Genomic DNA, 11,906 nt, shown 5'->3' on the forward strand with positions numbered 1-11,906 from the left:
GTCGTTGGAGCTTCGCAGCTCGTTCGCCGTTGAAAGTTCTTCGTCGTTGAATATAGTGAAATGATGTTCTTCGACGTTGTGCTCTTCGTCGATGAAAAGAAGAGAAAGTCTTCTCCTCCATTAAGGTTTAGAGTGGAGAAGACTAAGAAGAGAGAGAAAATGAAGCAACAAATGAAAAAAAAATGATTTTACAGGATTTCGGTTGTGAGACACAACTGGAGTTGCGTCTCGCGAAAGGGTAAAATTGTCAAAAAAATTAAAAGATGTCACCAGCGCTTTTTATTTTAAGCGCTGATTAAAAAATCAAATAGTGTGATCTTTAGGGTCATTTGCTCAAATTTCCCCTATAACCCAACATTTTTCTATTTATATTACTATATTATAACTCTCATTTTATTCGTGTCATTATATTTAACCCTAATATCTTTATTGTATCAGAATTTTAGTGCTTATTTCAAAATATTATAAATTATTATTATTGTTATTTATTTGGATATTTATTTAATACCTTTTCAATAATTATTTAAAATTGAATATATTATAAATAGAATTTGCATATAATATATATATTTTTTTATTAAAATATTTAATTTATATTATTATTAATTTTAACAATTATAAATATATATTTAAATTATTTATTTTATTAAAAAATAAAAAATATATATTTCAAATTATTTTATTACTTTTTATTTTATTTAAGTTAAAATATTAAAAATGTATTATAAACACAAACAATTTAATATAATTTAAAGTTGTCTAGAGCATAGTTAAGTAACCATTAAATATGGTAATTTTCTCATTACATGAGAAAACTTTCTAAATATTTCTTGCTCCACACGATTCTGATTTGTAGAGGGAGTGTGGTTTGACCTTTTGCAGAGATGATAGTGTCCCATGATTTGTGATCATGTTTCATCTATTCTCAACTGCTATTATCAGATAGTAGTTCCCAACTCTTGAGAGAGAGAGAGAAAAAGAAAGGGATGGAATTGATGATCATCAGATTTATGGCCCTGTTTCTGGTTCTGCTATTCCTGTACTGTTTGCTTCAAGTTGTTTATACGATTTGGTGGAGACCAAAGAGCCTAGAAAGGGAACTAAGGAACCAAGGTATCCGAGGGAACCCTTATAAGCTTATTCATGGTGACAAGGAAGAATTCAAGAGCATGATGATAGAAGCTTGGTCCCGTCCTATGCCTCTCACCCACAAGATTGTGCCACGCGTCACCCCCTTCATTCATCAGATGTTGAACAGATATGGTATGGACTATGGAACCACTGATTTATTGTATGAATCCACTCTGCTTACACGTTGTCTATTTACTGTTCGATGAAATGTCCCTTTTTTATTCCTAAAGTCTTTTATTTACTTCTCTCTGGCCTTGTAAAAAATTTGAAAGGAAAAGTTTCATTGAGCTGGCATGGAACACTACCTAGGCTTATAATAGCAGATGCTGAGCTGCTGAAGTTAGTATTGACCGACAAAAACAACCATTTCCGTAAGCCAATATTGAACCCACTTGTGGATCTCTTGACTTTGGGATTGTCAACACTGGAAGGCCAGAAATGGTTCAAGAGGAGAAGGATACTTACTCCTGCTTTTCATCATGAGAAAATACAGGTATTGTTATCATTTATATGGAAGTATTGTAGATCATGAATTCATCGCCCCATTTGGAAACACTTATATTTTTTGTTTTTGGATTCTGTATCTGAATAGCAGTAAATTTTCAAATCTGTGTATGACAAGTTCAGTTTCCAAACATAAACTCATTAAGATGCATTTCTAAATCCAGACAAGAATTGCGTTGAGAGCTAGTTTGAAGGTCTGTCTACCCATCAAATAAACAGTAAAAAATTATACCCAATACCAAAATTTGGATTTTACAACAGAGGAAATTATAAGTACAGTTAATGATGATGATGTTTATATATTTCAGTTTTAATTTGAATTTTTTTGATATAAAAAGCCAAAGAAGGTTTATTTATGCATAGGCCTAATGATTTATTCCGAGTACTATAATTTGATTTTTATTAACAGGGGATGTTGCCAGCATTTTCTGCTTGTTGTTGTGACCTAGTTGATAGATTGGAAAAGATGGTAAACCCCTCGGGATCGTGTGAAATTGACATGGCTGCTGAGTTCCAAGCTTTTTCCTTGGATGTAATTGCTCGAACAGCCTTTGGAAGTAACTATAAGGAAGGAGAAAAGATATTTTCTCTTCAAAAGGAGCAACTCGTTCTGGTCTTGGAAGCATATCATTCTTTATACTTCCCCGGTTTAAGGTGCAACAAATCTCTGTCAACTCAGGTATAGACTTAGTACAAATTTGACATTAACTTTGAATTTTTGTGATAACAGATTTGTACCCACTAAGAAAAATAGGCGAAGGTACGAGATAGACAATCAAATCAAAACAATTCTTCGAGATATGATTGAGAAGAGAGAAAAGGTTAATAGAAATGGGGATTTAGATTTGCTCGGTTTATTACTGCAATGTAGAGAAGATGGGAATAATGAGATGACCATCGATGATATCATTGAAGAATGCAAGTTGTTCTACTTTGCTGGTCAAGAGACTACTGCAAAATTGTTAACATGGACATCAATAGTCCTTTCCATGCATCCAAACTGGCAAGAAAAGGCGAGAGAGGAAGTTTTACAAGTATGTGGTACTAGGAGGCCTGAGCTCCCGGATCTAAATCGCCTAAAGAAGGTATGTTCACGTTCTCTATCCTGTTTTAACCTTTTCATGACAAAAAATTAAACTTAGAGCCTATTTTGAAACTGTTATTATGTCATAACCTCTGTCACAAATTTCACATGAGAATTGTCAAAGTGAATTCTGATCCATATGATAGTGCAAATTTTATTTATTTTTGTTTTGTTTGATATAAAAATCATGATGCAAATTATTTTGTAGATTATGATTGTAACTTTTTGAAAAATATTATTGATCATGATAAATATGAGAAATCACTATGCATATAGTTTTTACTTTATAGATTATGATTGTAACTTTTGAAAAACATTATGGATCATAATCAAGATGAAAATCATGATGCAATTCTTGTTTGATAACCTCTTTCACAATTTTGAAACTTGGAGCCTATTTTGAAATTGTTATTAAGTCATAACCTTTGTCACAATTTCACCGAAAAATCGTTAAAGGAAAACTAAAAGTAACTTCTTTCTTTTATCTTTTGGTATAAGAGAATATTTTTTTACTCATGATCCAAGTTTTTACATCATAATCCATATTGTAGTGTAATGTTTTGTTTAGGTGACAATGATTCTGAATGAAGTTCTAAGGTTATACCCACCAGTTGTGGCCTTGGCCCGACACACAACCCATATGACGAAAGTTGGGAACCTTTCGATACCTTCTGGAGTTGAAGTGTACATGCCTATCTTGTTGTTGCATTATGATAAAGAGCATTGGGGTGAAGACGTAGAAGAATTCAATCCCGATAGATTCTCTGAAGGAGTATCCAAGGCATCAAAGGACCAACTTATGTTCTACCCATTTGGTTGGGGGGCAAGGATTTGTTTGGGGCAAAGCTTTGCAATGTTAGAAGCGAAATTGGCCCTCGCGATGGTGTTGCAACGTTTTTCGTTTCAACTCTCGCCTTCTTACAGTCATGCCCCTCACACTGTTATCACTTTGCAACCTCAACATGGAGCTCCAATTATACTGCACACTCTAGCTAGTGAGTAGATTTGGTCATGTATTTTATACATCAATAGTGTTAAATATTCTAAATATATAAATTATTAGTGCCATGTCAGCAGCATGTGATGTGATGTGGAAGCCATGTCATACATTAAACAAAGCCTATTTATCTTCCCTTCCGAGATTCCAGCCGCTCTCGACTTGAAAGCGTTTATATATCTCGGTAATGATGCGTTGAGCTTTGTTGAGTAGTAGATGACATGTCGGCTATATTCCTTCCTGTAATGCTGACATGTCAGGGATGTGGCACTTCTGAATGTGATTATTCTCGTACTGTTATACTAGAAGGTTTTGTGTTAATTATTATATATGTTGTTTAGTGTTTTCTAGCTTTGTGGGTAAGTATGTACTTGTCCTAAACAAAATATATATATTATGTTTAATTGGGATTTGTATGTGACTTAAAAAATTGAATTTGAAAGCATGGCCTACATTTTTCATTTTGATTTTATTTCAAAGACCAAATGTACATGTCATTTTGAAATGAAGTTCTTAGTTGCTTTTGGCTCGTTTGGTTGGACAACGAGCTTACTTGAGCTCTCTCGGTCGACTTAGGTCGATTGAAGGGCTAAGCTTAGTACCATTGGAAAAGTACATGTAAGAGGTACAAGTTTGGTAGCAAATTCATCAATTGAGGTGGACCACAGGTCCATCTAATTGAAGACAAGTGGTCTAAAACTGACGAAGGTAGCTTACGGTGACCTCGCGAATGTTGGAGTTGTGAGTCGTGCTTGGTGTCAAAAAAAAGGTGACTTAGAGACCTTTCAATTGGTATCAATTAGAGCTCAAATGGTTGGGTGTAGCTCGAGTTATGGCCGAATGAAATCAGACATATTACTAATTAGCTCTAGGGCTAAACTATGTTAATCCTTCACTTTACATATTACTAATTAGCTCTTAGGGCTAAACTTTGTTAATCCGTCACTTTCCAAGGTTACTCGTGATAGGTTTAACATTTGATTTGGTACCTCATATATTCAAAATGATATACTACAACTTCATAAATCATTGTATAGAATATTGAGCTCTTGAGAGTGAAGATTGAGAGTAAAGAGTGATAATATTATTCATATATGACTTATGGTTTACATTAGAGATGTGTTATATATAAAAGACATTGAGTGTAAATAAAGCAAAGACTGACAACAAGTAATGTGTAGAGTATAAGAAAAGAAAATGTTGGCTGCAAATAAATTGCATCAATTCCAAGGAAGATGAAAAAATAATTCTACACTCCCCTCAAGTTAGGTAATAGATGTTGAGAGTGCCCAACTTGCTAAATAGTTCTTCAAAATTCGACTTAGGAAGAGCTTTAGTGAGTATGTCAGTCACTTGATTGCATGATGTAACATAAAGGAGTGTAATAAACCATTTATTGACGTTCTCATAAATGAAGTGACGATCAATTTTAATGCGTTTAGTTCTATCATGATAAACTGGATTTTTTGCAATACTGATTGCAACTTGGTTATTACTGTTATAATTTGTATCTCCCAAATCCGACCAGCTTGAAAATAATCTGTAAAAGCACAAGAAAGAAGAACACAAGAACACACAGATTTATAGTGGTTCACTCAAATTGAGCTACATCAACTTCAGCCACCACCAGATTTCACTATGAAGAAGAAGAAGGAATACAGAGTTTTTGCCTTACACTTTATCTCTCTAGAATTATGTCTACACAATGTAAACCCTTAATAATTACATATTTATAGGGTAAACATTCAGGTAATAAACCTAAATAACTCTGGTCAGGCCCAAACCCAAAACCAAAAAAGATAAACCCAATAAACTCTAATTAACAATGTAGAGTTTATTATAAGTGTAGGCTACATAACTCAACAATCTCCCACTTGGAGACTAACTTCATCATCTCTCGATCGGTAGTGACTTTTTATTCGGTTTCTTAACGAAGAAGCCAACTAAAGTTGCACACAACTTCAGTTTCTCATTTGTCACAGCTTTCGTCAACATATCAGTTGGATTCTCACTCCCGGGAATCTTCTCAAGAGCTAATACTCCATCTTCTAAAGATGACCGGATGAAATGATAACGAACCTGTATATGCTTCGTCCTACCATGATAAACAAGATTCTTTGCCAAATGAATGACACTCTGACTGTCGCATCGCAACACACTTCCCTCGTAGTCTTGACCCAATTCTCGCAAAAAGGATTGTAATCACATCATTTCCTTAGTAGCTTCTGTCACAGAAACATACTCTGCCTCACAACTAGAAAAAGCAACAATCTTCTGCAATTTTGAAACCCAACTGATTGCAATACCTCTCAGAGTATAAATGTACCCTGTTGTGCTCTTCTTACTATCAACATCACCACTATTGTCAGCATCAACATATCCTTCCAAACCCATATTAGACTTTCGAAAACACAAAGCAAGACCCGTACTTCCTCTTAAGTATCGTAGAATCCACTTTACTACTTCCCAATGTTATCTACCCGGATTGCTCATGAATCTGCTAACAACTCCCACTGCATTTGCTATGTCTGGTCTTGTGCAAACCATCGCATACATAATACAACCAATGGTAGAGGCATACGGAACAATTGTCATGTAATTTTTATCCTCCTCTATTGAAGGCGACTGATCTTTAGATAGTCTGAAGTGACTAGCTAAGGGGTTAGTAACTGGTTTTGCATCATATAAGTTGAACCTGCTAAGAACTTTCTTCACATATTCTTCTTGTGAAAGCTTGAGAACTTCTTCATCCCTGAAAATTCTCATCCCAAAGATTTGTTTAGCAGCACCCAAATCCTTCATTGCAAACTTTTCAGACAACTCTTTCTTGAGCTTGTTAATCTCATACAAGCTTGCTCTAGCAATCAACATATCATCAACGTAGAGGAGCAGAATAATGTACGATTTATCAAATCTCTTGATATAACAACAATGATCAGCTTCACACCTTAAAAAATTGTTACTTTTCATGAAGCTATCGAACTTCTTGTACCATTGTCTTGGAGCTTGTTTCAAACCATACAGACTCTTCTGAAGCTTACACACAAGCTCATCTTTTCCTTTGATTTCAAATCCTTCTGGTTGTCGCATATAAATCTCTTCATCTAAATCACCATGAAGAAAAGCAGTTTTGACATCCATTTGTTGAAGATGAAGGTCTTTTTTCACAACCAAACTCAAAATAGTTCTGATTGTCATCAATTTAACTACTGGAGAGAAGATTTCATTGTAGTCAATACCTTCTTTCTGTTGAAATCCTTTCACAACCAACCTTGCCTTGTACCTCATGGTTTTATCATGTTCTTCTTTAATCCTGAAGATCCATTTGTTGTGAAGTGATTTCTTTCCCTTTGGTAGCTCAGTGAGCTCCCAAGTCTGATTCAACATCAAATAATCCATCTCATCTTTCATAGAAGACTCCCACTTAATCGATTCATCAGATTGTATTGCTTCCTCAAAACATTCAGGTTCACCTCTATCTGTCAACAAGATATAGTTCAGAGATGGAGACCACCTCTTAACTGGTTTTCGATTCCTTGATGATCTTCTCAACTGTATAACCGGTGTTTGCTGATTTACCTCTGGGGCCACGTTCCCAACGATTTCATCTTCAACAACACATTGTTCTTCTTCAACAACAGGTATATATTCAGCTAAAAATTCTCTCAAATCAATTGTACCAGTCTCTTCCAACTTGGAATCACCATCTGATGTCTTCCCAATACAATATTTGTAGAGAACCTGTTAATTGAAGATAACATATCTGCTACGAATGATCTTCCGATTTTGATTATCCCAGAAACGATAACCAAACTCGATATTACCATAACCAATGAAAAAACTTTTATTAGACTTTGGATCAAGCTTGCTCCTATCACATTCATTAATATGAACATATGATAAACAACCAAACACTTTCAAATAAGAAAGGTTTACCTTTTTATTGCTCCAAGCTTCTTCAGGAATTCTGAATTCAATAGAAATAGAGGGTTCCCTGTTTATCAAATAGGCAGCAGTATTAATAGCTTCTGCCCAGAAGGTTTTAGGCAGCTCTGCATGCAATCTCATGCTTCTAGCACGCTCGTTCAATGTTCGATTCATTCTTTCAGCTACTCCATTCTCTTGAGGCGTTCGGGGAACAGTCTTCACCATACTGATCCCATTCTCAGCACAATACTCTTTGAAATCTGAATTGATATATTCACCTCCGTTGTCGAATCTCAAGCACTTAACTTTCTGATTTGTTTCATTTTCAACCAAAGCCTTCCACTTCTTGAAAATAGAAAATACTTCAGACTTGTACTTCATAAAGTAAACCCATACTTTTCTTGTTGAATCATCTATAAAATTCACATAGTAGTATGATCCGCCAATAGAAGAAACAGGTGCAGGTCCCCACACATCAGTGTGTACCAACTCTACTCTTTCTTTCTTGAGCTCCTTCCCAGTTTTTAAGAAACTCACTCGTTTCTGTTTTTCAAGAATGTAGTTTTCACATAACTGATGTTCAACAGACTTCAGTTCTGGAATCTGTCCATTCTTCAAAAGATTTTTCATCCCTTTTTTGCTCATATGGCCCAACCTGCAATACCATAGCTCACTGTTCTTCGAGTCATCAATTACAGCACCAACTGTTTCTCTGCAAGTTGAAGTCGTGTATAACGTTCCAGTTTTGTGACATTGAGCAACAACAATTGCTCCTTTAATCACCTTTCATGCACCATTTCCACAACTGAAATTGTGACCTTCTTCATCAAGTTGTGTAACAGAAATCAGATTGCGCATTAAACCTGGAATGTGTCTCACCTTATTAATCTTCCAAACAGAACCATTTTCCATCTTCAATTTGATGTCCCCTATACCAACAATATCTAGTGGCTCACCATCTGCGAGATAAACTTTCCCACAGTTTCCAGCCACATAATTCTCCATTAATTCTTTGTGGGCAGTTTCCAAAACCCATGAATCTATCGGGCTATCAACAGACAGAAGTAACACATCAGTGACAGATTCTGTAACAACGTTGGCTGCATCATTTTTATCATCACCATTTTTCTTCGGTGCTTTGCAGTTCCTCTTTAAATGACCCTGTTTATCGCAATTCCAACACTCAAATGTCCGCCCAGACTTGGACTGACTCCTCCTGCTCCTTGACATAGATCTGCTCTTACATCGGTTGAAATTTCTATTATTACCTCTTCCCTTGTTTTCCACATTCAGAGCAGAACCTTTGAATGTTTCACCAGAATCAATTTTACGAACCTTTTTAGCAAGAATACAATCTCTAACTTCAACAAATTTCAGTTTAGCATTTCCAACTGAATTACTAATTACTGCCCTCATAGGTTCCCAACTATTTGGTAGAGATGCTAACAAAATCAGGGCACTAACTTCATCCCCCAAATCAATCTCAACAGATAGCAATTGATTCACAATAGTATTGAATTCATTCAAATGAGTAGTGACAGAAGTACCATAAACCATTCTTAAGTAAAAGAGTCTTTTCATTAAGTGTACCTTGTTGTTAGCAGATGGTTTCTCATACATATCAGAAAGAGCTTTCATCAGACCCATGGTGGTCTTCTCCTTTGCTACATTGTGAGCAACTATCTTGGCTAGTGTCAATCGGACAACTCCCAAAACCTGTCTATCAAGGAGTTTCCATTCAGCTTCATCCATCTTCTCTGGTTTCTCACTCAAAGGAAAATTAAGCTTCTTTCCATAGAGATAATCTTCAATCTGCATTCTCCAGAAGGCATAATCTGTCCCATCAAATCTTCCATTTCCATGTTCTATACTGTTCTCACTTGCCATTGTTTCCAATGCTCAGATCTAGACCAGTTGCTCTGATACCAGTTGTTAGGATTTGTATCTCCCAAATCCGACCAGCTTGAAAACAATCTGTAAAAAACACAAGAAAGAAGAACACAAGAACACACAGATTTATAGTGGTTCACTCAAATTGAGCTACATCCACTTCAGCCACCACCAGATTTCACTATGAAGAAGAAGAAGGAATACAGAGTTTTTGCCTCACACTTTATCTTTCTAGAATTCTGTCTACACAATGTAAACCCTTAATAATTACATATTTATAAGGTAAACATTCAGGTAATAAACCTAAATAACTTTGGTCAGGCCCAAGCCCAAAACAAAAAAAGATAAACCCAATAAACTCTAATTAACAATGTAGAGTTTATTATAAGTGTAGGCTCCATAACTCAACAATTACACATCATTTGAATAGGTCCATCATGAGGCAATCACAACTCTTCAAAGATACAACGTATCCAAATTCCTTCATAAATTATGAATGCAAGAGAACGATACTCAACTTCGGCACTACTCTAAGTGATAACAGACTGTTTTTTGCTTCTCCATGTGACGAGGTTGTCCTATACAAATGAAAAATATTCAGAGGTGGATTTTTTGTCAGTAGTGTCTCTAGCCCAATCGGTATCGGTGAACACACAAATTGACTTGTGTTTTTACTTGTGAATAGAAGGCCTCTTCCCGGAGAACCTTTTAGGTACCTTAAGATCTTAAAACTGCGTTCATATGATCTTCGGAAGGACGATTCATGAATTGGCTAACATCACTCACTACGAAGTCAATTTAGGATGAGTGTGAGATAAGTATAGGAGTTTTCCCATGAGTCGCTGGTATCTACCTTTGTCGATTGGAGTATTGTCGTTTTTATTTCCAAGTTTGTGGGCCGAATCCATGAGGGTGTCGGTAGGCTTATATCCAAGCATATCAATTTCCTTTATAAGGTCTATGATATATTTCCTTTGATATAAGGAGATTCACTTCTTTGATCGGGCAAGTTCTATTCCTATCAAAAAAATTGAGGGGTCTGAGATCTTTGGTGTCGAATCGGATACTAATGAACTCTTTTAAAATTTGAATCTCTTTTTCATTGACCCAATTATAATGATGTCATCAACATAGATAATGAGAATTGTGGTCTTTTTATTCGGAACAATCTTGACAAACATAGTGTGGTCGGCTTGGCATTGAGAGAAGTCATTCTCGATGATGGAGATTGGAAATTTTTTTAATCATGTCCTTGGTGATTGTTTAAGACTATAAAGAGATTTATGGAGGCGACAAACTTCATTAGGTAAAGCACTAATACCAGGAGGCACGTTCATGTAGATTTCTTCTTCAAGGTCTCCATTTAGAAAGGTATTTTTGGTCGAGTTGATGTAGTTCTCAATCTTTGTTAGCCGCTAGAGATAGTAGAAGTATTCGGATGATGTTGAGTTTGGAAAAAGGCGCAAAGGTTTCTAAGTAATCTATCTCATACGATTGGGAAAATATTTTGGCGACTAGACGAGCTTTGTACCTTTCAATCGATCCGTTTATGTTTTGTTTTGTCTTAAAGATCTATTTACATCTGATGGGTTTCTTTCATTTTGGAAACTCGCAGAGGAACCATGTATAAATTTTTATAAGTGCCTCAAATTCCTCATTAACGACATGTTTTCATTCCGGTTGTTCGAAGGCTTCATTAATGAATGTAGATATTTTCACATTGTTTTAGTCGGCAATGCATGCCCAGTATGACTCCGATAAACATTTGTATGAAACAAATTTCGAAATCGGGTGTTTTGTGCATGATCTAACACTTTTCCTAAGAGAAATGGGTAAGTCAATAGAAGGAATATCATGATTAACTAGCGTACCTAAAATTTATATTGGACTCGGTCATAAGGAGGATTCATGGATGGGTGAAAGTTGCGCTCTTCATCGAATACAGACTTTTAGCTATTTTCTAAAGGACGTGGATGTGAGGTTGGTGAAGAAATTGTTGTAAGTGATCGGAAAAATTGACAGAAGAAAATTAAGAAAGAGCATACTAAAGAATTTGATAACAGAGTTCGGTCAAATATTGCCTAAATTTCCAAGCATTAAGGCTATCAATTAATAAGGAAGAAGAGATACAAGTATTGAGTGCAATAAAAAAAACTTTCTCTACTCTCATTATCTTCTGGTGTGGGATTTTATACTAATTGTGAAGAGAATTTTTTTGTATACTAAAAAACTTCTCTCACTCCCATCATCTTCCGATGTGGAATTCTAATTGTGTCAAAACAACAAATCTCCACCTTGGAACAATATCCAATACAAATCTTCATTATTAAAAAATGGTTCTTAAGTTCTTCCAATTGACGCTTTTCAACGCCG

General features: G+C 35.5%; 1 protein-coding gene across 1 annotated transcript; it reads left to right on the forward strand.

Annotated features, from left to right (window-relative positions):
* Positions 1 to 876: 876 nt before the first annotated feature.
* Positions 877 to 3,861, forward strand: LOC124916792 (cytochrome P450 CYP72A219-like). The gene is made up of 5 exons (XM_047457554.1): positions 877 to 1,263; positions 1,404 to 1,624; positions 2,045 to 2,289; positions 2,366 to 2,720; positions 3,288 to 3,861. The coding sequence occupies exons 1-5, from the start codon at positions 987 to 989 to the stop codon at positions 3,720 to 3,722; spliced, it is 1,533 nt and encodes a 510-aa protein (XP_047313510.1). The 5' UTR covers positions 877 to 986; the 3' UTR covers positions 3,723 to 3,861.
* The last annotated feature ends 8,045 nt before the right edge of the window (positions 3,862 to 11,906 follow it).

The sequence above is a fragment of the Impatiens glandulifera genome, chromosome 9 (assembly GCF_907164915.1).
Source record: "Impatiens glandulifera chromosome 9, dImpGla2.1, whole genome shotgun sequence".
Classification (NCBI taxonomy): domain Eukaryota; kingdom Viridiplantae; phylum Streptophyta; class Magnoliopsida; order Ericales; family Balsaminaceae; genus Impatiens; species Impatiens glandulifera.